General features: G+C 34.6%; 1 protein-coding gene across 2 annotated transcripts in view; it reads right to left on the reverse strand.

Moving 5' to 3' along the window:
* Positions 1 to 26,273, reverse strand: part of KLHL1 (kelch like family member 1) — a 361,548-nt gene that overhangs the window by 42,896 nt on the left and 292,379 nt on the right. For both annotated transcript variants that reach the window (XM_047081567.1, XM_047081490.1), the window contains one exon: positions 1,033 to 1,195. In XM_047081567.1, coding sequence (XP_046937523.1) covers positions 1,033 to 1,195 — 163 coding nt within the window. The remainder of the gene's footprint in view (positions 1 to 1,032; positions 1,196 to 26,273) is intronic.

A 26,273-nucleotide genomic window follows, 5' to 3' on the forward strand; every position in this document is an offset into this window, starting at 1 on the left:
CAATAAGAAGGATCTGGACACATTAGGATTGGTAGGAACATCATCTTGGACAAACAAAACAGCAAATTCAAAGGGACTGAGAGGTTAGAGCTTGCCATATTTGAGGCACAGATACAAGGGCAACTTGGCTGATGTAAAGAGAGAAAAAAAAAAAAAGTAGAGTACACCAGGAGAAGATCCAGTGGGTACCTTTAGGTGAAGATAGGCACTGTATACTCTTTGCAAAGAGAAGGCCTTGAAGAGGAATGATATATGCTTCATATTTGTAAAAGGATTGCTCTGGCTGATTTAGAAAATGGACTGTAGGAGAAAGAGAGGTAGGGAAACCAGATTGAAAGCTTTTGCCGTTGTCCAGGCCCGAGTTGTTATTAACTTTGTTTAGGTCAGGAGTTCTCATGGGAGTGAGAGGGAGCCTATTTTGTCATCCCCATAGGATATCAGGCAATGTCTGAAGACTTTTTGGTTGTCACACTGGGATGAAGGTGGAGCTGACATCTAGTGGACAGAAACCCAGAATTCTGCCGAGCACACTCAGGCACAAGACAGAGCCTCAGCTCTGGTAAAGGATTATTTGGCCCCAAATTTCAACAGTATTGAGGTTGAGAATTCCTGATTTAGGCCAACAGGTTGGAAATAGTACAAAGTGGACAGACTACTATAATCATGCAAAGAATATATATGAAGCCCCAAACTTTTAATAGCATTTTGAAAGCTTCTCAGACAATTTTACCAGTAAGTATATAAATATCCAGATCTTTAGTTGAAATAATTCTTATGAATTATACTTCATACTGCTTTTAACCAGCAATTAATGTGAAGGAGTTTGGGTTTCTGTTTTATATGGAGAGACAACCAGAAAAATATGCAGTCTTAATTTTTCAATTATCCATGAAGACAAAATTAAAGGAAAAAAAACATGACAATCGTAAAATCTATAAAAAAGATTTTTATTGGATTAGCTTACTAAAAGTTATTTTAAGAAGAACGTTTACTAAAAATATTTTCCAGATGAAAAAAGAAAAATCTACTCACTTGCCATTCAAAGCCGCTACACCAACTGTGCTTCGGGCAATGGACATACTGGCTACAAATGTCCATTGCTGACTCTGGGGGTCCCACCTCTCCACCGTATTCAGATAGCTCCAGCCATCATGGCCTCCCACAGCATAAATAGGGCCTTCAAGAACTGTTACACCTAAAACATGGGGGAAATGAAAACTGAATGAACGTGCTTCACAGTGAGATTTAAAAAAATCAGCTTAACAGTACAAATTGTGATGCAATACAAAATAGGCTCTAGCTGCTACACAAATGCAATGGGGTAGAAACTATTTACTATTAATTGTATCATTTTATTAAAGTGAAAACAATTAGAACCAAAATAAGTATGATCTAGGTGCTTTATAGAAGAAAATTAATTTGCTTATTTATATCTCTATGAAAAAGCAAATTCTAAAAATCAGAGATGATACACAGTGTGCCTCTACTTCTGAAAAACATTTCTATACTGCGGTTTAAAGTAGTTTGTTACTTTAAATGATGCTACATTAAGCAACACAATATTATCAATTTGAAATTCAGGGTAGGGTTTTCTGTGTTTTGGCTTTTTGGTAACTTCATAATAAAGTTATCTAAAACTTATAAAATATGAAGTATTTCATGTCACAAGCTGAAATCACTAAACACAAGCAATCAAAGCAAAGTAATAGTGAGTCATGGATGAAAGGAGAGATAGATAATAGATGATAGATAGATGATAGATGATAGATAGATGATAGATAGATGATAGATAGATGATAGACAGATACTCCTATATACTGCTTTTCCAGTATATTCTTTTCTTCATAGATGAATTTTATTAAATTCTAGCAATTGCTAAATATTTATATATCATGTTAATATTGGCTGAAATGATTTCATTATATAAAGAGCAATTCTGATGAATTTTTTCTTCAAAATTCAAAGCCTGATTCTCAGGACTCTGAAGAATCTGTGATTTTACCCTACTTGCCAGCTGACAAGTTAGACTGCCATAAATATACGTATATTGGTAGAAGACATGAGAGTTGTGTGTCAAAGGGGAAAGGTAATTCATTACTTATAACAACAGTAAGAGAGTATCACCTTTTATTGTTTGTCTTTCACTTGTTCTTCAAGCCCTGGTTCCAATAGGGTGACCCAAAGAGGATGACCAACATGACCTTAACTTTGCCTTCAGCTTGACCAAAATTTAGAAAGGATTCTTCTTGCTTTGAGGGCCCTGACCTCATTTTCCTTAGAGCACTTATTTTAGAAAACATGTAATTGCACATTATTTCTCTCTGCATAAGATTTCTCTCTGCACAAGATTTCTAGATGGAAGTCTTTTGAAATGCCTCCTACTCGTGTTTCAACTCAGGACTTCTTTCTCAAGGACCTGAGAACTATTTCTTTGAAATGTAATCATCAAGAAAGATATCGAGAGCCTATCTTCAGTTGACACCTTGCTTCAAGTTGTAAAACTACTTCTTGTTGTGAAGACAGAAAATTTACCTTACCTTTGGGTATGGCCAATTAGCAAATACACTTTTCCTATAATCCCTTACACCTGCCTGAGCTCTTAAAAACGCTCCTGGCTTTGTTTTGGTGAGGTTGAGTCCAGCCAAAATTCTGGGCTTTCTTCCATGTTACAATAGTCCCTTGCATGTTAAATTTGTCTAATGAATGTTTTTGCAGTTCAATTGGAACTTGAACATGCAGTGGATTGTATTACAAGAAAGGAAATGGATTTGCCATGAGCACTAAACCCATGTGCTTATTACTACAGAAGGAGACATTATCTTCATGCTTTTAAAGCATGCCTGCCTTTCACTTTGGAGAGAGGAATTATCCTCTCTTCTAAGACTTTCCATTATATTAACATCCTTTTGGGGGGGGGTCAGTGCTTGCTCCAAAGTTATGCAGAAATTTGAGAGACACATGGAGAATTTTCTTTCAATAGGAACCTGAAAATAAAACAACCCCTTGTTTGCTCATTCATTCACTCATTCATTTGAATGTCTGTTGTGTGTTAGAAATTGTTCTTATCACCAAAGACACAGTGCCAAGAACAGAGGTGAACAAGGCCAACAAAGTCCCTGCCCTCGATGAGCTGAGCTCATATTTATTAGGCAATAAATATGTAACTAAAATGGAATAAGTACATGATTCACAGTAAGCAAGCCCTTCACACATATTATACAATTATAATTTAATAAAGAAAAAAGTAACTGATTAGAATATCAAATTACTGTCATACATATCTCCAACTTAGGGATCCTATTTTACACACACTAGTAAGTAGATATGCATATGGAGGACAGGGTTCTGATGCAATGACTGCCAAAACCAAAGGACATAAGCTTTGTATGTTGATCTTTTCTTGGGGCAGCTCAAAGTAAGTGGGATCAGAAAGGATGAATAAATGTTAAGTTTGGGGCAATTTCCAAAGGAGATGAATATATCTTATGGAATTTTACAAGAGCATGTACAATCATTCCCATGTCTCCATAATGATTAAATATATGGAGATAAAGGTTAAACATCAATGAAGTTTTTAAGGAGATATCCATCAGAAAGGGCCAGATCATTAGCATGAATCTAATGAATTTACATTTTATTCTCAGAGCAAAGGGAAATCACTGAAGTGTTTATCAATGAGGGATTTTATCACCATAATATTTATTTTGATTTTGTTGTAGTAAATGGGTTGGAGTCAGTTTAGGAGGCAGTAGAGAGATGGTTAGGAGGAAAATGTAGTTATCCAAAAAGGATAAGATAGCATCTTGCATTAGTAGGTTAAAGAGTAAATAGAGAAAAGTGGAAATATTTGAGCTTTATTCTGATACTGGAGGTTTATTGCTAGAAAATGCTAATGGATTGGATCTGGGGTATATGAATATGTTTCAACGATAGGTGAATTGACTGAAAAGTTTGAAAACTGCATGTTGAAGATATCATGTCTGAGGGAACTATTAGACATCTAAGTGGAGCATTCAAAAAGGCTGTTTAATATACTTGTCATAAGTTCAAGTTAATGTTGGAGCTATATGTATAAATTTGGACTCCTCAGCAATGACATGGAGTTTGAAGGCATGGAATCAGATAAGGGCAATTAAGAAAAGAGTAGTAAGAGAGAAGGTAACAGAGACCAAAATCTAGCCCTGAGTGGCTTCAAAATCAATGACAACAAAAGAGAACAAAAGAGCCAGAGAAGAAATGGCCAGATAGGTGGAAGGAAAAGCAGAAGCTTTTGGTACCTGAAAACTAAGAGTGGAGAGTATTTCTAGGGGGATGGAGTAATCATACACTTGCATATTTCTGACCAAGTACAAATTTCTATTGGATTTGGGAAGAGGGAGGTTATTGTTCACTTTCAAAATAGGTTCTGGACCATCACATTACAAGTTTTAATACAATCTGAAAACTACTTAGTCAAATATATACCCTACAAAAATCATTGATCTGTGACTTGCTTTTTTAACTGTTTCAGATTATTTGACTTTTTGTACATGTTTCAGTCCTATAGTGTAACATATATAAAATGCCACAGATTTATGGACTCTGAATGCCTTATGATGTGATTTGCATAACTTTTGCAGCTGTGATGATTCCTTTGCACAAGGGTCTCATTAAGTAGAGTTAGTAAGTGGACCAGAATAATTTCAAAATTGGAATGATACATTTAATTTTTTCCTTATGTTTACCAAAAATATCTTACAGATGCAGTAATGCAAGGTTAAGAGTGTAAAAATATTTTTCTGTGCTTTGTTCAGTAACTACATTAAACCTGCACTAAAAAAATAATAATTTAATGGAAACATTTTTGTATGTCTCAAGCTGAGTAACTGCATGATTACTTCTGATAAAGAATTTAAAAATGTCTTTTGATGTTTTATGTTACCAAAATGTAGTTTTTCAGAACACATAATTATTTATGTATCTTAAACTGTTCGTCTTGCACATATTATCCCCCTTATGATTTCCTCTGTAAAATATTTATTAGAATTTTTTGTATAATTTTCCTTCAAGACCGTTCAATGAAAGAAGCAAACCCTCCCTAAGTTTCAGATAAAGTAGCACAAACTGAAGCTGAGCATTTTCTATATGGGTTACAGAGAATAAATGTATGCACCAGCAATTTAGGCCTTTGAACATGGGAAGTAATCAGTGGGGCGTGGTCCATCTGGATAGGTCACTCCCCAAAATATTTCACTTAAAGCAAAATTTACTCCCACTTACATAATGTACCTCAAAATATTTATTTTACTATTTCTATATCAATACAACCAGATAATTTTTTTCCTGAAAAAAATTATTTCTCTTCTCTAACCTTGTTATTATTATCCATTTAAAATATTGCTAAATTTGTTCTAAGCTCTAAAATTTTCCAAATTAAAGAGATTGTTTTAATTAAAAATTGTGACAACACAAAGCCAGTTCTTAATATTGCTCTATTGTTTGCATTTTTGCCATTAATTACATAATTTGAAAAGCATTAGCCTGCAAAATGAGATCTTCTTTTGTTTAGGTACAGAACATTTTTTTTTAATGTTTAGTTTTGAAAGAGACAAGCCTGAGTGGGGGGGGGGCAGAAGAGAGGGAGACAAAGAATTCGAAGCAAGCTGCAGGCTCTGTGCTGGCCTGATGCAGGGCTCAAACCCAAGAACCCTGATATTATGACCTGAGCCAAAGTCAGATGCTTAAATGACTGAGCCACCCTGGCACCCCGAGAACACTTATTTTCAAATGAATAACAATACATTTAAGTTTCTTTTGACCTAATAACTGTGTCAAATAAATTACTACAATATAACTAATTATTATCTTTTGGAAGTCTCAAAATACATTTAAATTACTAGGGGTTTCAATATGTATATTGCCTGGAATATAGACATGAATTTATTATTAATCTTCTTTTCTAAACTGTTTTCAAAAATAACCATCAAGGATACAGTAGCACCTAGTAAGTACTCATAACTAATGATTAGGGTGATTTAAATCCAGTGTTATCAAATAGTTTTACTTTAGAAGCAATGAATCAATAAATAAGATTCATAAAATTAATACCTCACAGTTGTGTTGTGCAAAGAATTAAACAAAAATAACTTACATAATTGGGAATGGAAAAATATATAAGTAAAATTATATACATTTTATATACATTACATTATAACATTTTCCTAATGATATTAAATTTATATGCATGTACATATGTATATATGTGTGCATATATATGCATGTTTGTATATGTATATATAAATATAGCTTTGTGAGTATCTATATATGCCTATAATATATAATATATTAATATGCTCTCTATATAATTATTATGTAAAATACTAATATAGAGAGAGAAACAGAGAGACAGAGTACGAGTGGGAGAGGGGCAGAGAGGGAGACACAGAATCCAGAGCAGGCTCTAGGCTCTGAGCTGTCAGCACAGAGCCCAAAGCAGGGCTTGAACCTGTGAGATCATGACCTGAGCCGAAGTTGGACGCTTAACCAACTGTAACCGACTGCGCCACCCAGGTGCCCTAATACATATATAATTTTAAAGTTTATATATTTTTGAGAGAGAGAGAAAGCACATATGTTAGGAGGGGAGGGACAGAGGGAGAGAGAGAGAGACAGAGAGAGAGAGAGAGAGAGAGAGAATCCCAAGCAGGCTCCAAGCTCTGAGCAGGTCTGAGCAATGTGAAACTGTTGAAAATTTATATATAATATATAAAATTATATATATATATATAATTTTAAAATGTTGATAATAGGCAGAGCAAAATGTACTGTGTTGCACAGATATTTTTTATGCAATCCTACAAAATCATGTTGGCTTAAGATAAATTTTTACTTTTGCTTAATCTTCAAACAGAGGATAAACACACTTTGTATTGGTGTATTGTATCCCATTCTTTCCTTAATTGTGATTGTCATTGTCAATTTTGACTACCCAGTGAAATCACCTGGGAACTTTTGAAAAAATGCTAATGTCTGAATTACAAAGATTCTGATCTAATTGGACTGAGATGATGTCTAAACACAGAGATGCTTCAAAGTTCTCTAGGGTGAGAAATAAATATTTATTTTGAGAGAAAGAGAGATCGTAAGCAGGGAAGGGGCAGAGAGAGAGGGAGACACAGATCTGAAGCAGTCTCCAGGCTCTGGGCTGTCAGCCCAGAGCCTGATGTGGGGTTCGAAGCCATGAACCATGAGATCATGACCTGAGCCAAAGTCGGATGCTTAACTGAACCAACCAGGCACCCCTCTAGGGTGAGAACTTTTAACTGAATCCTTAGCTGATTCCTCAGTCAAGATTGAGAATGACTACTGCAGTAGAAAATGATATTAGTAACAGAACCATTAGGCAGAACGTTTCTGACCAGTAATCTGCTTACCTCACAAGTCACTAACATCTATCATTCCTGGTGTGTGTGAGTGTGTAGGTGTATGGAATTAAGGTTGTCATTGAAGTTTAATAGTCAGCTAACATCCAATTTTACTACTATACAATTTCCCTTTCTTGGATTCATTCATCATCCATCCAGTTTTCCAATAATTACGGTATAACCTCTACCAGTTCATTTCCCCATTAAGTGTACAGTGGGGTGGAGAGGGGCAGGGAATATACATCAATGAAGTTCACCGATAGGTGAAAATTTAGTACCTGTCCACAGGATGAAAGGAATGTTTTTTTCTCCAAAGTGAAAAAGTGTTGACTAAGCTAAAACCTGGAAAATATTAGGATTCCCTTGGGGGTTGAGGAATTCCAGGCAGAAGGAACATTGGTATAAGGGCCTTGGTGGTAGGCAGAAGCAGAGTATGTCTGAGGAGCTGCAAGAGGGCCAGTGTGGCAGTAAACCTTGAGAGTTAAGGGACAGGCAGTATGGCATACAGTAAGCCTGAAGATTTAAAGTACCACTCGGTGTGGGACTTTATATATGAACAAGAATTCTTTTTTTTTCTAATCCTAAGAGCAATGTGAAACTGTTGAAAATTTTAAAGCAGAGAAATGATGCAATTGCATTTATTTCTCAAAAATTGTCATGCTAGATGTGGTGTGGAGAAATGAGAATTGATGAGTCCATACCAACAGTGTATGTAAGAGATGGTAGTGTCTTCTGTTGATGTGGTAAAAGTTCATATAAAGAAACTTGAAAGACTCAGGAAATGTTTTCAAATGAAGATGTATTTATTGGATCCTTTCCCTAATATCCCTCCTTCATCCATTCCATCAACACGTTCTGTGTATTAAAAAAAATACATCTTTTCCATGTGATTTGAAATGTTACTTAACCTCTTGTACCTCAGTCTTCTGATTTGTACAATGGAGCTAGTTATGGTGCCTAACCCACAGGGTTGCTTCAAGGATTGAAAGAAATGCACTTAGAGAAGCATATGGCACATATTTAACATTGTGCGAGTATTTAGCATGATTAAGACCATGATAGTAATTTATCAAAACCCTAAGTCTTCTCATCAAATTTCAGTCTATTGTATCACTGTAGGGATATGGGAGAGACTTCTGAGGGACCAGTTAAAGATTTAATACACTCCACTGTGCCACATTGTCTCCATTTCTGAGGGCTCCATTTATGTTTGCTCCCTGTAGGCAGTTTAAAATATTGATCAAAAACCTTCCACAAAAAAAGACCCTCTCTAAATATTTTACTAAATAAATATATATTTCCTCAGGATGATTGTGGGTAATACTTAGTCATTGTTTAAAATAGGAATATTGTAGGGGCACCTGGGTGGCTCTGTTGGTTAAGCAACTGACTTTGGCTCAGGTCATGATCTCACAGTTCGTGGGTTTGAGCCCTGTGTTGGTCTCCGTGCTGACAGCTCAGAGCCTGGAGCCTGCTTTGGATTCTGTGTCTCCCTCTCTCTCTGCCCCTCCCTCACTTGTGCTCTGTCTCTCTCTCTCTCTCTCTCTCTCAAAAATAAATAAAGTGTAAAAAAATAAAAAAATAAATAAAACAGGAATACTGTATACATCTAAACAAAAATAAATAATCACAATATATTTTGAAGTGCTATTCTTCCAAATGCCAGCTTTCCTTGTAGCTATGCATTGTTGGCTTTTAAGGCAAAAATTACATTGAGGTAACACAGAAAAGTGTTATAGAGGCTGTGGGTTATAATTGGGTGATTAGAGGAGACATCACAGAAGATGAGGCAAGAGAACTGTGGTTTACAGCTTGGCTGTAATTTTCACAAACACAGATGCAAGACATTATAAGTGAAGGAAAACACTTGAGCATAACACAGAAGTACGAATCAGGCTACAAATAGCTAGAGTGACTACTTACTTTAATCAGTGGTTATGCCAACCATAAAAATGTGCCTGCCTATAATTGACTACTATTTTTCTGTATCCGCCATGGAATTTGCACCAAGGCCACACTTCTTACCAACCACTCTCAGACAGTGACCACGCACGGTGATGGTGCTAATGCAGGCCCACTCCTTCAGCACAGGGGATCCCTGCAGATTTGCTTCTGGGATTCCCTCTGGAGTTGGCCAAACTGCTTTGGGAACTGGGTTGGAGTCTGATGCTCTTTCTACCCAATCCCAATAATCCTCTTTCCTCCCCTTTTGCCTTCGCAGAAGTTAGGTCAAACGCGAAGGTCTGAAATCTGTTTCACTCTCTTGAATCTTTCAAGGCTGTTTCAAACCTCTTGAACAGCGAATCCTGCCTTGGCATCTGCTGTTTAGTGAACCCAAACTAATATTATTGTTAAAAGAAAAAAGGTTATAAATAAAGTTGAAAAAAATGTGGGGAGGGGAGCAGGTGGGATATAAAAGGCACTTTAAGAAGTATAGATTTTATGTGAGACTCTGAGGAACATTTTTATGCAAGAGTGTTGGTATCATTAGAGCTGTATTCTAATTAGATTCATCTGACCTCAGTCTTTATATCATTGTAGAGAATATGTGGAGAGACAAGTGATAATGCCATTAAAAAATCCCTTCTCCTAGGGGCGCCTGGGTGGCTCAGTCGGTTAAGCGTCCAGCTTCAGCACTTAGCTCAGGCCATGATCTCACAGTTCACGGGTTCTAGCCCCACGGCAGGCTCTGTGCTGACAGCTCAGAGCCTGGAGCCTGCTTCAGATTCTGTGTCTCCCCCTCTCTTTCTGCCCCTCTCCTGCTCATGCTCTGTCTCTAAAAAACAAAACAAAACAAAACAAAAAAACTCTTCTCTTGTCTAGATGAATGTAAAGAAAATGTCAATGTGTAAGTATGCCCATTGGGATAAAACTGGAGAGATGGGATGTGTGCCATTTATTATTCAATATGACATGTAGATCAAGATCCAGTAATTCAGCAAAAATGAATAATTGTTGACATTTTTCACGAAGGAAATTGAGAATTTAAGAAATCCTACTGGCAAAGACATATTAAATTCAGTTGGTTTGATGTTAAAATCTGAGCAATTGTCCTATTCAAATTGTTCTCCACTGCATTACTGCTGGAGTCTACCGAAACACACACTTTCTGTGTATGACAATATCAACTTCTTGAGATTCTAGGCTCACTTTCTTTAATGACATAGAAATACTTGAAAATAAATGTTCTTCGATGATACCCTTTAGCTGCTCTCCTCTAAGGAACAACAGGATGATTAAAAAATAAATGACACTCAATATAATTTTTAGGACAACCAATTTCTCCCAGAGTTGTAGTAATTGTTCTCAAAGATACACAATTACACACAGTATGTTAGTAATGGACATAAAAACAAATATATGTAATCCAAATTACATATAATTCCGATACACTTTTTTCCTTAATTTGTTTATAATTCAACAGGGGACAGGGACATTTCCAGGCTTAAGATATGGGCTAAACCTAACACCTGCCTGATTACGTGTTAATACCTGACACATATCTGAAGTTCGAAATATTTTGGCAAATGAATGCATGCACAAATTTGGTGTCCTATGAAAATTTCCATTATTCTCTATTTTCTGAATGTTAATATCTTGCCTTCCCAAATGGATTGTAAACTCTGTATTAACAGAGTCTGTGTTTTATACATTACTCCCCAAGGCCCCTAATATAACACTGCCACTATGCACCAACAGCCTCTCCTACTTCCAGTCTTGTATTCTTCACAGTGCCCCTGAAAAATCATGCTAACACAAACACGGTTAGGCATCTTCTTGCTAATGCACTTGTACAGACTCTGGTGTTGCACAGTGATTCTATAACCTGGCCTCATTCCACCTGCCCATGTTTAATTTCATTGCATTTCCAAATCCCTTAACATTTGATGTATTATCATGACCCATATGTTCCCTGAACTTTAACATTCTATACCTCAGCTAGTCGGACTAAATTCTGTTCTTTTCAGATCTAACGCAAATAGAAAGCTTTCTGTAAATTTTCATTCTTTTAGTAAGATTTTGTCCCATCCTTTACCATCACTCTGCTAAACTTTTTTTATGTGAATCCTCATTCTGAAATGTAATATGTATACTAAATATTTTATAAATATGTAGTATCCAGATTCCTTATCAAATACCATTCATTATATGCATTGCCTATTTTATATTCTATTATTATATTTTTAAATATGATGGATGCCAATTAATAAAGATATTGTTTATCTTTTCTATAGTTGTATTGATTTAAAAAGTAATTTAAAAGAACAGCACTGTGGAAGTAGTTAATTTCCTCAAGCATCTAATGCAATTCATTCATTAGGATTATTTTGTCTTACCTTTATGTATAGCCTATTGATTATACTTTATTGATTATATTTCAATAACTGCTACATTAGAGAAAATTGGGGAAATACTCTGCTTTCATGCTAAATGAAAATGAAGCAGGTGGGTAGTGGAAAGATCATACATTTTGAAGACTGTGTTAAGACTATTCATTTATTAACTGTGATTTTGTGAAAATCCCTTAACCTCTTTGATTCTCACTTTGTCAATCTTTAAATTAGGGATATGAGCTCTTCTCCTTGGATTGTTCTAAGGAATAATTTACATTATTATTTTTTTAAATCTCATAATATATGTGGCAAATATTTCAGAGCTGGGTTATTATTTTTGTATTTTGTACCTGTGCTTTAAATGTTGAGTCTATTGTCAAAGTAATATTCCTGGTTGAGAATATCAATTTCCAGGGGATTGTAGGTACAATATGAAACTATTAAAAAAAAGTGAAATATTTCACCAATGCTAATCTAGATATATTTATACATAAGTCAAGCCTTATTTGGAAGTTAATTTCACAGTATGCAATGAAATTAAAGGGAAGTATTTTGGGACCATGTTTACTTGAACAAAATTCTCTTCCTCTTTACTTCCAATTCCAAGTTTTTGCTTCTGGGAGGTACACTGGTGATGAGATTTTTAGGCTACTGGGTAGAAGAAGCAAGACTATGAGATTGTTAGGCTTCCACGACATAGCCTGGGTAAGTTTCTCAGAGACACAACAGAATCCAGCAGTAAGAAGAATCAAAAAGCAATTCCAGAAAAAAAAATTGGCATCATAGACATTTTTTCCCAAAGAGAGAGCTGACATTTCAAGTGACTTTGTGGATTTCTTTGGCTTTGGTTTCCTGGGAAGCCAAAAATTATGTAGAACAGACGGCTTCAGTCTTTTGAAGTTGGGACAGTACAGAGAATCTACAGAACATGGAACCTCTGTCTGTCCAGAAACCACAACAGAGAACTGATGGTTTCATTGCTTCTTCATAACAGACTCAATGGAGTATGAGTCCATGGTACCTTTTTTACCATCTGTCAGAATTCCATCAAATAGGGTACTCCAGTCACCAAAACCTGAGACACAATGAGCTTATGAACAGTAGTTCCTAATCAACTAAAACTGTAAATATATATTTAAAAGATATATTAAAATTATATGTATATACACACATATATATGTGTATGTATATATATTGTATGTATATATGCATGCACATACATATATGTATATACGTATATATATACATATATACGTATATACATATATATGTGCATATATATATACATATATATGTGTGTGTGTGTGTATATATATGCATATATACGTATATACATATATATGTGCATACATATATACATATATGTATGTGTGTGTATATATATATATATATATATATATATATATATATATTTGCCTGAGCTCTACTTAGAAGGGTTGTGACAAAATTTGCTAGAGTTGGGGCTCAGCATCCACAATTTAAAAGCTGCCAACGTAATCTGAATGTGTAGCCAGAATTGAGAATTGCTGCCACAAGGAAAAAAGACTCCAACTGTTCCCAACTGCCAGAAAGGATAAGTAGAATAATCTATAAAGCTACTAATCTAAATAGAATTACAGAGGAACTGCCAAATTGCTTAAAAGAAAGGAAAGTCTAAGGGTATTTATTTGTAACCACAAAAGAAAATTTATGGAGATTTTAAAAAGTGTGTGTTTATGTATTTATTTTAAAAATATATTATTTTCTTTTAAATAGTTATGGAAATATAACTGGACAGAATGATTTATGTTGAGACCCAAATGAGTAGCCTTGAGAAATAAAGAGGAAGAAATAGCTTAACTCATAGAACAAAAATATAAATAAATGGATACATGAAACAAAATAAACTAGAAAAAAAAATCCAGGAGAAAGAATATGTGAATAGTAGCAGTTCCTGGAAATAAAAGGGGACATATAGATGTTATAATTTTACCTTTGGTAGAAGAAAAATTTCCAGAACTGCAGAAAAATATTAATATATAGATTGAAACATCCTTGACTTCTAGGTAAGATCAATGAGGCAAAAACAAAAAAACAAAAAACAAAAAACAAAAAACCTCACCTTTGGACATATCCTTGTAAAATTCCCAAGCTTCTCAGTATTTTATTTTATTGGAGTTGGGAAGGAATTAGAGGGGTGGTAGAATATTTTATTTAGAAAAAATTGTCTTGCTCAAAAAATTTTGGCTTAAAATATGGGACTCAAATACGTCTGATTAAAAGAGCATTTAATAATAAATTGAGACCTCTAATTAACAAGAGTAAAGAATAAAATAAATAGCATCTTCTATGGAAGATGGAAGTATTAGAAGAGTAAGAGGGAACATATTAAGATAAATTAAGAAGAAAAAGGAGGAGGAGGTGGAGGAGGGGAAGGAGAAGGAGATGAAGACAAAGAAGAAGAGAAGAAGAAGAGGAAGAAGAGGAAGAAGAAGAAGGAGAAGAAGAAGGAGAAGAAGAAGGAAAGGAGAAGGAGAAGAAGGAAAGGAGAAGGAGAAGGAGAAGGAAAGGAGAAGAATAAGAAGGAGAAGAGGAAGGAGAAGAAGGAAAAGAAGAAGGAGAAGAAGAAGGAAAGGAGAAGGAGAAGAAGGAAAGGAGAAGGAGAAGGAGAAGGAAAGGAGAAGAATAAGAAGGAGAAGAGGAAGGAGAAGAAGGAAAAGAAGAAGAAGAAGAGGGGAAGGAGGAGGAAAGAAGAAAGTATGTTAGCTTTGATACTAATGGTGAAAAAACTCATTTTTTGAAGTAAAAAAAAGCTTTTTCAGATTGGGCTAACAAAACTTAGTCACATGATATTTCTAATAAGCATGTATATGAAAGGACAAAAGTGGAAAACAAATTGGTTAGCAAAAAAATTAAACAGCAGGCAAATGTAAACAGAAATATAGAATTTGCATTAACATTAATGTCACACAAGGATACAGAGGGGCATTTGATATGGCTATATTTATATACAACATATATAGAATTGATTTCAAAGTTCCCATACAAAAAACCCTGTTTGCAACAAAAGACATAGCTAAATTCATAATGTAAAATCTATCAGAAATGCCAGCAGTGCTAAAAATACAATTATAGTGTGAAATTTAAGTATGCATCTCTTAGCCTTAGAGAAATATCGTAGAAAAATAACAATGTCTGAAGAATTGAACAGTCAAATTAATTGACTTGGCTTAATTGATTAGTGTAAAACCATGCAATATTTAAATGGAAAATATACAACTTCTGGAGATAAGAAATAAAATTTAACATATTTTCAAATTAAAAAGCTAAACAGATTTCACTAGGGAGACACCATTAATAAAAGTAAAATAGTTGAATTTAATGAAAGAAAACAAACCAATCTAGGTAGTATAGATAAGCTTCAATGTTCTTTATTTGAACAGATCACTCAAATATTTTGATTTGTATACCTACCTGATTTATAAACTAAGATAGTAATAATACCTAGATTAGGAATGAGGAAGACATTATCACAGAAGCATGAGAGACTAAAAGAATAAGAGAATACAATGGTGCCTGGGTGGCTCAGTTGGTTAAGAGTCTGACTTCGGCTCAGTTATTCCTGGGTTCCAGCCCCGCATCGGGCTCTGTGCTAACAGCTGAGCCTGAAGCCTGCTTTGGATTCTGTGTCTCCTTCTCTCTCCGCTTCTCTCTCTCTCAAAAATAAATAAACATTAAAAAAATTAAGTTAAAAAAGAAAGAATAAGAGAATACAGTGAGAGACCATGTGTTATATGGACTGAATGGTGTCCCCCTAAAATTCATCTATTGTATTCATAATTCCTAATGGGATGGCATTTGGAAATGAAGACTTTAGGAGGTGATTAGGGTTAGATGGGCTCATGAGGGTGAAGTGCTTATGATGGGATTAGTGACTTTAAAGAAAAGAGGAGAGAACTGCTATCTCTAAATCATGGGGGGCACGGCAAAAAAGCAGCCATCTGTAAACCAGGAGGAGTGTTTTTACCAGAACACAACCATGCAGGGATGCTAATCTTGGACTCCCATTCTCCAGAACTGTGAGAAACAAATTTCTGTTTTTCAAGCTGCGAAATCTGTGGTATTTTGTTTGGGTAGCCTGAGCTGACTGGGATAGTGTGGTAAAATCAAATACTTAAAATTTAAATTAAATACGTAAAGAAAAAGGCAATTCTTTATGTACTGACACTTGTCCACATTAAGTGAGAAAAGAAAAAAGCTGCTAATCATGTACAGTTTAACAGTACTTATGTAAAAGATACAAGTATATATATACACACATAATAGGATGAAGGAGTCACAAGGCATTCCCTCTCTCTAAACTCCCAGGACCTTAGGCATTTTGCTGTCCCACTACCAAGTTTACCTTGTTCTCAAAGGGTATTTTATGCTGGGGCTTCAGTGCTTTTCTTTGCCATGGACTTGGGATAGAAATTCTTTAGTTCATCTCAACAGATTCCTTTAACTTTGGATTTGGAGGATTTCCATCCTTTTCTTCAATAGAAACCTAAAACACTTATGCAAATTGATCCACACCCTTCCCAGGAACAAGCTATCACCAAGTGATGCAATAGTAACAATGTTAGTCTATACTAATTTTTTAAAAAATCAGCCATACAATTTTACCAATTTGGTTATATGCTGTAAATTAACAACTGACGACAGAAAAGTTTGCCTATCTGCTATATATCATTCATATGAAAGGGGCATTCAATATTACTGTAATATTTTCCCCTCACTTTCAGAAAAGAAACAGGAAATAGATGTGCATATGTCTAGTTTAAATTATTGCCACATTTATTAGTGACTAGATTTTTAAGAAGTAATTTTAGAAATGAAAACAAATATGTTATCCATGATTTTTTGTTTGTTTGTTTCAGGCTTAACCTAGAGTTATCTGCTTGAAGCAAAAATTATTCTAACTAATGCAAAATCCAGATTCTTTGCTTTAATGTATGGATAAGTTTTTTACACTGGTAGGAAAGTGAGGAAAACATGTTATACATGATTTACACACAAATTTTAAACATTTACAAATTAAAACTGTTTTAGCAAACTACCTTATACTCTTTCAAGTAATATTAATCTACACTATATAATCAATATCATCAATCTTTATATTAAAGTTAATTTCACAGATTACTTTTTTTAATTTTTTTTTTTTTAACGTTTATTTATTTTTGGGACAGAGAGAGACAGAGCATGAACGGGGGAGGGGCAGAGAGAGAGGGAGACACAGAATCGGAAACAGGCTCCAGGCTCCGAGCCATCAGCCCAGAGCCTGACGCGGGGCTCGAACTCCCGGACCGCGAGATCGTGACCTGGCTGAAGTCGGACGCTTTAACCGACTGCGCCACCCAGGCGCCCCTCACAGATTACTTTTGAGAGAGAGAGAGAGAGAGACCACATGCAGGCTAATACAGGTTGATGCGCGAGGAGCTGAGACAGAATCCTAGGCAGGCTCCACACAGCGTGGAATGGGTCACAGGGCTCCATCTCTCCACCTGGGATCATGATCTCAGCTGAAATCAAGAGTCAGATGCTCAACCAAATGAACCACCCAGGTGCCTCTCACAGAATTTTAACAGATTAATCATTTACATGCTAATGATTTTTCAAAAAATTTTTAACGTTTATTTATTTTTGAGAGAGAGAGAGCACAAGCAGGGGAGGGGCAGAGAGAGACAGAAGCACAGAATCTGAAGCAGGCTCCAGGCTCTGAGCTGTCAGCAGAGCCCGCCCCGGGGATCAAACCCATGAATCTCGAGATCATGACCTGAGCCAAAGTCTATAGCTTAGCCAACTAGGCCATCCAGGCACCCCAACTTCCTAATGATTTTAATAGGATATTCTTTCTATAAAAAATTTTTTACAACATGTTCTTTCCTCTTGTTTTCTCCATATTTTAAATCTTACTCGAATCTGACATCATATATTTCAGTAGCCTTCTAACTGAATTTACTACCTGCATATCTATGTTCTCCAACTGACTTTTGATGCTTCTATGAGATTGAGATTAACCTTCCAGTAGCACTGACTATTCCTGCTGAAAAGCTCCAAAGATTTTCCACTACTGAGGAAAAAATTAAAGAGAAAACTTCATCATGTGACATAATAGATTGATCAGTATCTGGCCTTAACCTTTGAAAGTTGTATCTACTGCTAGTATATCCATAAGTTTTTAAATCAGTGAAATGAAGTACCTGGTGTTTAATCTATGTTCCACGTATCCTCTCTTTCATGACATTCCTTATATTGTATCCTATACTGCAAAAGAACTTCCCCTATGATGACATATCAAAATTATACCCACCATTCAAATCTCTACTCAAGTCTCCAAAGAAATAATTTTTCCTTACCAAGCAACAAAGAACACACCATGGGTTGATAATATTTTTAAATAAAGTTAGTATTTTTTAAGATTGTATTAAAATAATATAGAGTTTGTGTCTCCTAAGAAACTGCAGTCTTTGTGAAAATAATTTTTTTTCTGATTATTACATCTCACAAAGCACTTGCAACTATGATTTAGGCTTAGTGGACACTCAATAAACGGATGTTCGCTAGAGCCATGAGTGGATGAACCATGGAGGAATAAAGAAAGAATGAAAAAATTGACTAATTAGGCAAACTAAAGCCCAGAATAACAAATTAATCTTCTTCAGTGGTTTGAAATGCAGCATATGATGTTACAGATTCCCAAAAGATATGGAAAAGTGTAGTGCAGTAGTTTGAAAGAAAGTTAAAAGATAAAGCCTTAAGAAATTTTCCTCTATGAGAAAATTATACTGATTCTTGATCATATTTAATTTTTAAGGTAAAGCATATTATTTAATTAATATTAACTATTTAATAAATGCTTACAGAATAAATTTCCAAGTCATTAAGTAAAATCACTATAAATAAGAAATTAGACTCTTAAATACAGAGAACAAGCTTGTGATTGCCAGAGAGGAGATGGGTGGGGGGATGGACAAAATAGATAAAGGGGATTAAGAGGTACAAACTTCCAGTTATAAAATAAGTCATGGAGATAAAAAATTCAGCATAGGGAATGTAGACAATAGTATTGTAATAACGTATGGTGACAGTGACTGTACTTATTGTGGTAAGCACTGGGTAATGTATAGAATTTTCAAATCAATGTTTTCCACCTAAAACTAATATAACATTGTATGTCAATTATACTTCAATAATAAAGAAGAAATTATATGTTTTATTTAAGACAGTGTTCTTACTGTGAATAGTAAAGTGAAACAATTTTTAGAACTGAAAAATGTTTTTCCCCATTATTTCATATCAAGTAATATGACTTTAACTATCAGAGTAAAGGAGTAATTAATTTCCACATTGTAAACCAAAAATTAATGAGAATGTCCACTTCTCTAAGTCAACATATTTTGAGCTATATTTGAATCACAGGATTTTTTCTGGGTCATTTTTATAGAAGTTTTTAAAAGCCAGGTAGTACATAGAGTTATCATTTTCTAAAACAAACAAACAAACAAAAAACAACAAAAAAAATTCTATCAGAAAAGCAGATGAAAAGAAAACTGCCAGCATCTTGACTAAAACAAGTGTCTAGATGTTTAAAGGAGATGTTTTATCAAGTATAAGGTCAAAACTAACATATCAAGTGATTTCCAGATACCAAACAGACTTCAGTGCTAAAAAAATAAGTTTCCATTTCACTGTGTCTTAGAGACGAATTTTCCCACATTTGATCACAGTTTGCTTCTGTTACACATTGACTTGGACGTGATGTAAAAGCCTAGTAATTTTTAATAACTTCATTAGTTAAGATCCTGTTTATGCTTTTGTTAATTATTAACTATTTCTTGATTGAACTGAGATATTCCTGAGTTTCTTCTAGGTTTATTGCCTAAAAGAAAAAATAGATATATGCTTGAACTTCAGGTCCATATGGAAATTAAACAGGTATGGTTGTCATCTTAGGAGGGAACTAAATTTTTAAAAAGTTATTTTTAATAATTTTCTGTAATCATTGACAGTGTCTTATATTTATTTTGCAGAGCTTTAATAGGAGCTAGCAATGTTTTAGGCACTTGTGAGCAGTTAAATAAAAATGAATATGACGTAGCCTCATTCTAAAAGCTAAGAGACTAAATGTGGAAAAATGTGTAATTAAATAATCATGATCTAGAATCATGGGTGCTATAATGGACTCATGACGTACCTGGAGCAGATAAGAGAGGATTATAGTATTGCAGAGAGTGATAAAGGAAGACTTTACCTAGGAAATGACATTAGACCCATCTGTTGAGGGATGCATAATCTAGTCAGGGAATAGAGGAAGGGTCAATCTGGGTAGAGGCAACAGATTGTGCAAAGTAGGCTGTAAAACAGCATTGTGAGTTTCCAGCTTGGTATTTCTTTTAGTGAGTGTGATAAATCTCAGGGTATAGTAGCAGAGGGAAGTAGGGCTTAAGATAGCAGGAGGCAAAGGCTAAATATTGGTGAGCAGTTAATGTCACATAGAGGAACTTGTTCTTCCTACACAAGTGAATAAACAATCAGATTTGTATTTTGGAAAGTTAACTTTGGTATTAGGGGCTATAAATTGAAAGGGAGAGTCTAAGGTAAGTATTTCTGCAATACAACAGAAAAACATATGAGATCCTAATCGTTTTGTTTATCCTAGCCTAAGTTTGTCATTTACATATTAAAAGTATGTATGGCATAAGTAAATATAAAACAAATACATAGTCTTCGGGGTGCTTTCAGGAAGGTATGATTGGCTTATCTCACTGTTGTAATATTTGGTCATCAAGACAATGATAATCAGCTGCACTAGATGCTTTTTTGCTTCTAACCAACCTGTTTCTCTGTTGTCCCTTAAGTTTCCAAACCAAAGTTCTTCCAACTAATCAATACTGTCTGCATATTAACCTGACTCTACTACCTCTTCTATACCTTGAACACTCCTGTTCTCTGTGTTGCACGTTTGGTTATTCTAGCCTGTGCTCTCTGTCTCAGCTATTTGACATTGTGTGCTTTTAGCAACTTTTTAAGGTAAGAGAAAATAAATAATAACAAAGGCAGGGTGCTTATCTTCTGTATCTTATAACATGGCAACACTTTTAATCCATTGTCTTCAAAATTGTCTCAAACAATGAGAATCAACTGCCTCAATTTACTCTTAATGAAGCACTTACCTTTACCTTCCCATCACAAATCTTTTAGGGGGATGCAGACAGGTTAATATGCCTTCTATAAATTTCTAGATTTAAGAGTCAAGGTTAGAGATCCCTCCTATAGCCTTTTCCACTAACGTCTCTTGTCTGTCATTTCATGGTTGCTTATGTTGTAGCAGCAACTGACCTTTGTTATTACAGATTCATGTTGGCTGCTTCTAGTCAAAAACAGTTATAACAGTCTAAAATTAGAACCAGATATACTTTGCCAAGAGGGGACTGCTAGTGAAGGGATTTGGGTACAAAGCTTTAGATCTCAAGGCTTCCTAAATGCTCAGTTGAAGGGTTATAAATTATAAAATAGTTTTGAATGGATTCTGTTTAATAGCAGTAATGCTATAACATGTCTCTTTTATGCCTTAACAAATGATCACCATAGGGAAACATGTGAATCAAAATGTGAAGATATGATTTCAAGACAGCAAACTCCACTAAGCGATTTGTCTGATGTGTATCCCTTTCAGTATTACAATATTCATAATTAAATGTGTATATCAGATAAAATAATTGCATTGACGGGGATCCCAGGAAACCATCATTTTATGGTGATGAATTTGTGTAGTTTGTAGCTGACACTGGGAAATGCTATTTTGGAGGCAGCAGAGAAAAGCATGTTGATTTACTAATCAACATGCTATTTTGCTATACCTATACAGTCCTGTCCTGCTATACCTATGCGGTTGTATTCAAGTAAATGGAAACAAATAAAATTAACATAAACAAAATAAGCAACTGTCTGCTCTCAAGTCCCTGAAATGTCCTTTCCTGTTGACTCCTTTTATTTTTTTCCCCCCTCATTCTGGCTGCATACACATCCTTCCGTTAGAAAGTCTTAGCAATTTGCCCATTGTCTGAGAGTAATTGATTGACAGGGAAGTGTTTCCTAAGCTAGAACCTGAGAAGAGTATTAATAAAAAATATCTCTTACAGCATGGAGTTGGTTGCAAAAAGTTGTGAGTATCCTTATGCCAGTTTTAAGTCAATTGCTTTAACTCTTTGAGCTTGTTTTCTGATCTATAAAACAGTGAATAATAGCAATTACCTCAAGGAGCTGTTGTGAAAATGAAATGAAAAAAATGTACTTAGTGCTTGGGAGAGATTTTAGCACATAGATTTTTCTTTCTTTCTTTCTTTCTTTCTTTCTTTCTTTCTTTCTTTCTTTCTTTTTTTTAAAGCAGCTTTTAGTTTAATGTGATTTCATGTACTGAGGGCCAAAAATAAGGTCAAGGTCAAAACTGTCTAGGAAGGCATAAGGTAATGGTCTGGATTCCCATGAACCCAATTGCTTATTGCACCATTTTTCTTATAATTCTCCCCTTATTCTTCCTAATTATAAATTCTACCTATAATACTGACATTTACACTTAGAATTTCTAGTGTTTGGCAATTATTGAGATTCAAAATCAAGTTACTGCTTGACAATTTTTCAAGTTATTGCTTGAGGATTTTGAATAGTTAATATGTTTTTATTCATACTGATTTATGGAATATGCAACTATATTTGTAATGGTTGAAACAGGAAAAATCGATCTCAATATTTATTTTGATTACATTATATAAAATTAACATGGTATTAATGAAATACAAGCATTTTATGATGGAAATAAAACAAAATGATAGGCTGTATTATAGAAAAAATTAATGGGACTATTGTGTCAATAAAAGATAAAAACCCTAAAGGAAAAAAAACCCAAAAATTATAGATCAAAGCATTTGTCTTTTTATTAACAAATAGTGTGAGAGTTTATACATTCAACATGAGACAATGTACTAGGAACAATTTAAAGTTGTTTTATTCATTAAAAATCAGAAGTTTTAAGTTCCTGATTGTCTATCTTATGTTCGAATATGTCAGCAACTAGAGTACAATGAGTTTTTCATATTTTTCTTTTACTTTACCCCTTAGAGAGACCAATTAATTAATATATGAAATATTTTTATCTAAAGTAACAGTTGGGAAAGTAACTGCTACAAAGAAGAGTGGTTTGTTAGCATTTAAACACTAATCAGAAGCTCAGATTCAGGTGTAGACAAGAGCATCAGCTATTTCAATTGTATAATGTTTTGTTAAAACATTTTTGATAGACATTTTCTGTCCCTTAATGAAATGAATTGTCTTTAAGATATGTAGACTAAGGGAGAATATTTTATAAGTACCTTCGCCCTCATATCAACAATTTATGTGATTACAGGATAAGGTTATAAGATGATAGTTATAACAGGTTGTTCTGTTCAGTCACCTATTCAAGGTCAAAGGCTTTATCAATTATAGCCAAATATAAGGACTCTATTGCCTAATTTAAACCACAATTTTAGCTGTATTTCACTACAAAGAGCTGTATTTTATTTAGCTTACAAATCAGGTAGTGATCTAGTTTTGCTTGTTTCTGTTTTATTTGCAAATACGAATATGTCATCCCAATTCGATCTGATACTTTATTTTTCATTGACACAAACAGTAAGGCTGTGGGGAACATAATTACATTCCGCAATTATCTACAGCTACTAAAGCCTACAAATATCTATCAAAGAAACTTCAATACTTATGTTTTAAAGTTAGGGCATTTAGGGGTGCCTGGGTGGCTCAATGGATTAAGTAACCAGCTCTTGATTTTGGCTCAGGTCATGATCTCGTATGGCTCCTGAATTTAGCCGTGAGTCGGGCTCTGCCCTGACAGTGCGGGGCCTGCTTGAGATTCTCTCTCTCCCTCTCTCTCTCTCTGCCCCTCCCTTGCTTATGCTCTCTCTCTCTCTCTCTCAATATAAATAAATAAACTTTTTAAAAATAAAAATATAAAGTTAGGGTATTTATATAAAATACATTTATATTATATATATATATTACATACATGTATACGCTTATATGTTTAAACTATATTACATTACATTATATATTTATTTATTTACACATGTTTATATTATATATTTTATATAAGTATATATATATATAATTAATTTGTATTCTCTCAGAGGCACTCATCATTCTGTGCCATTTAGCAAGCACACATATTATGCAATACAGTTTTTCTATCAAGGTAAATATACTGTTACCTTTTAAATTTGAGAGCATAAAAATAAACATCTTTGTTAAAGAAAGTTTTGAAAACTTCAATAGTGTGGTATATCTATTATAATAATGTACACATTATATTTATAAGTATAGTTCTTTTTCTTATTTAAGTAAGCCCAAAGAGAAATTTTCCTAAAATCAAAGATTAACAGCTATGAAATAAATGGGGGTTTTGTCACCTTACTAAACCTGAAGCAACAAGACAGCAGGGTCACGAGTGCTGACAATTTTCTCTCTGGCACCAAACTCTTGGCAATGTATTTGTTGAATTAATACAATTTAGTCTGAAAGTTTCAATCTAATATAATAAAATACCAAGTTGAACTTAATTGATCTGTAAGTGCCTCACATATTCAATATCAATAGCTAATTATTTTCTAAAAACATAAGTGAAGCAAATAATTCTATTGCATAATTAACAAAATATTAACCTTCTTAAAGGAGTCTATACCAAAAAAGGACAAAACTAGTTGAGTGCTCAAAAGAGTAGGAGCAAGCCAGAAGTCCTCTTTTCAACATGCTTTGAGTCGTCCTAATAATTAGGTTTTTCAGACTGAGGATAAAAGTTAATCATAATGTACTATTCTTTGTAAAAAAATATATAAACTCCTATATGATTTAAAAAGCATTAAAATGTCTAATTCAAAAAAGCTTTAATCAAAAAAAATTTTTTTTCAGAGAGTGCATGCATGCTTGCATGTGAGCGGGGGAAGGGCAGGAGAGAAAGAAAGAGAGAGAGAGAAAGAGAGAGAATCTTAACTCAGCATGGAGCCTGACTTGGAGCCTAATCTTAAAACTACGAGATCATTGGGGCACCTGGGTGGCTCAGTGGGCTGAGTGTCAGACTTCAGCTCAGGTCCTGATCTCACAGTTAGTGGGTTCGAGCCTGGCATCTGTCTCTGTGCTGACAGCTTAGAGCTTGGAGCCTGCTTTGAATTCTGTGTCTCCCTGTCTATCCCTGCCCCTGCCCCACTCACATTCTGTTTCTCTCTCAAAAACAAATAATCATTTAAAAAATTAAAAACAAAACCAAAACCAACAACAAAAAAACTATGAGATCATGACCTGAACCAAAATCAAGAGTTGGGCACTTAAGGGGCGCCTGGGTGGCGCAGTCGGTTAAGCGTCCGACTTCAGCCAGGTCACGATCTCGCGGTCCGCAAGTTCGAGCCCCGCGTCGGGCTCTGGGCTGATGGCTCAGAGCCTGGAGCCTGTTTCCGGTTCTGTGTCGACCTCTCTCTCTGCCCCTCCCCCGTTCATGCTCTGTCTCTCTCTGTCCCAAAAATAAAAATAAACGTTGAAAAAAAAATTAAAAAAAAAAAAAAAAAGAGTTGGGCACTTAAGAAACCGAGCCACCCAGCCTCCCCTAATCAAATTCTGACATGAGGGTATAAATATATAGTTTTACAAGTATATGTATGAATATATAAATATTGTGGTCTATTTTAACTTCTTAAAATTTAATATATTGTTTTTGTGTATTATAAGTATATTAATGATTCTGCATTACCATCCTTCAAAATATTAAATAGTACAGCCCAGCAAAATAATCAAACTGATTTGTGCTTTTTTTCTTCCCTCCTCCCAACCATAAAATGTAGTAAGTTAATATTTGCACAACTCTTTCTTTTTTATCACAAAGTTTAAAATGCAGTGTGAATCTAACTGGAAAAAAAAGTATAAATAGACCATACCATTCTGTTCAATTGAAAAATATTAACACTATAATATTTTCTTGCGTACTAGCTTCTTAGAACCTACGACTTCTCAGGAGTCATGTACTGAGGACTCATGAGCTCTCATTGCAGCAAGCAGGATTATCACTAAAGCCCCTTCTGAAATCTATTTGAACTCCTGCATTTAAAACCATCTTTTAACTGAAATGATCAGGGAAGAAAAGTTGCTAGGGCATCATTTTTCATTTTTATTGTTTCTTGAGCAGAGGCTTCATGTCCTGTGAAAATGTAAAATGTCTTTGGAATGAACTTTTGTCTATATTAAATCTGACAATCTAAAGTCTTTATCTGGGCAAAGAAAAAAATGCAGTGTGTTTTTGTTTAAATCATTTTTCCTGTGAGTGCTGAATGATGAAATTATTTAATGCAACTAATAGATAAATCACTATTAAGGGCAGAAGTAGCTTCCTATGCATGGCATTGCTAATGCCAATACTCAAACATAAGTATTTGGTTTCTTGAAATGTTTTTTATGTTACACAAATGACATCTAAAGA

Source organism: Lynx rufus, unplaced genomic scaffold, assembly GCF_022079265.1.
Source record: "Lynx rufus isolate CCGP_SWC_20201006 ecotype Redwood Valley unplaced genomic scaffold, mLynRuf1.p SCAF_1, whole genome shotgun sequence".
Classification (NCBI taxonomy): domain Eukaryota; kingdom Metazoa; phylum Chordata; class Mammalia; order Carnivora; family Felidae; genus Lynx; species Lynx rufus.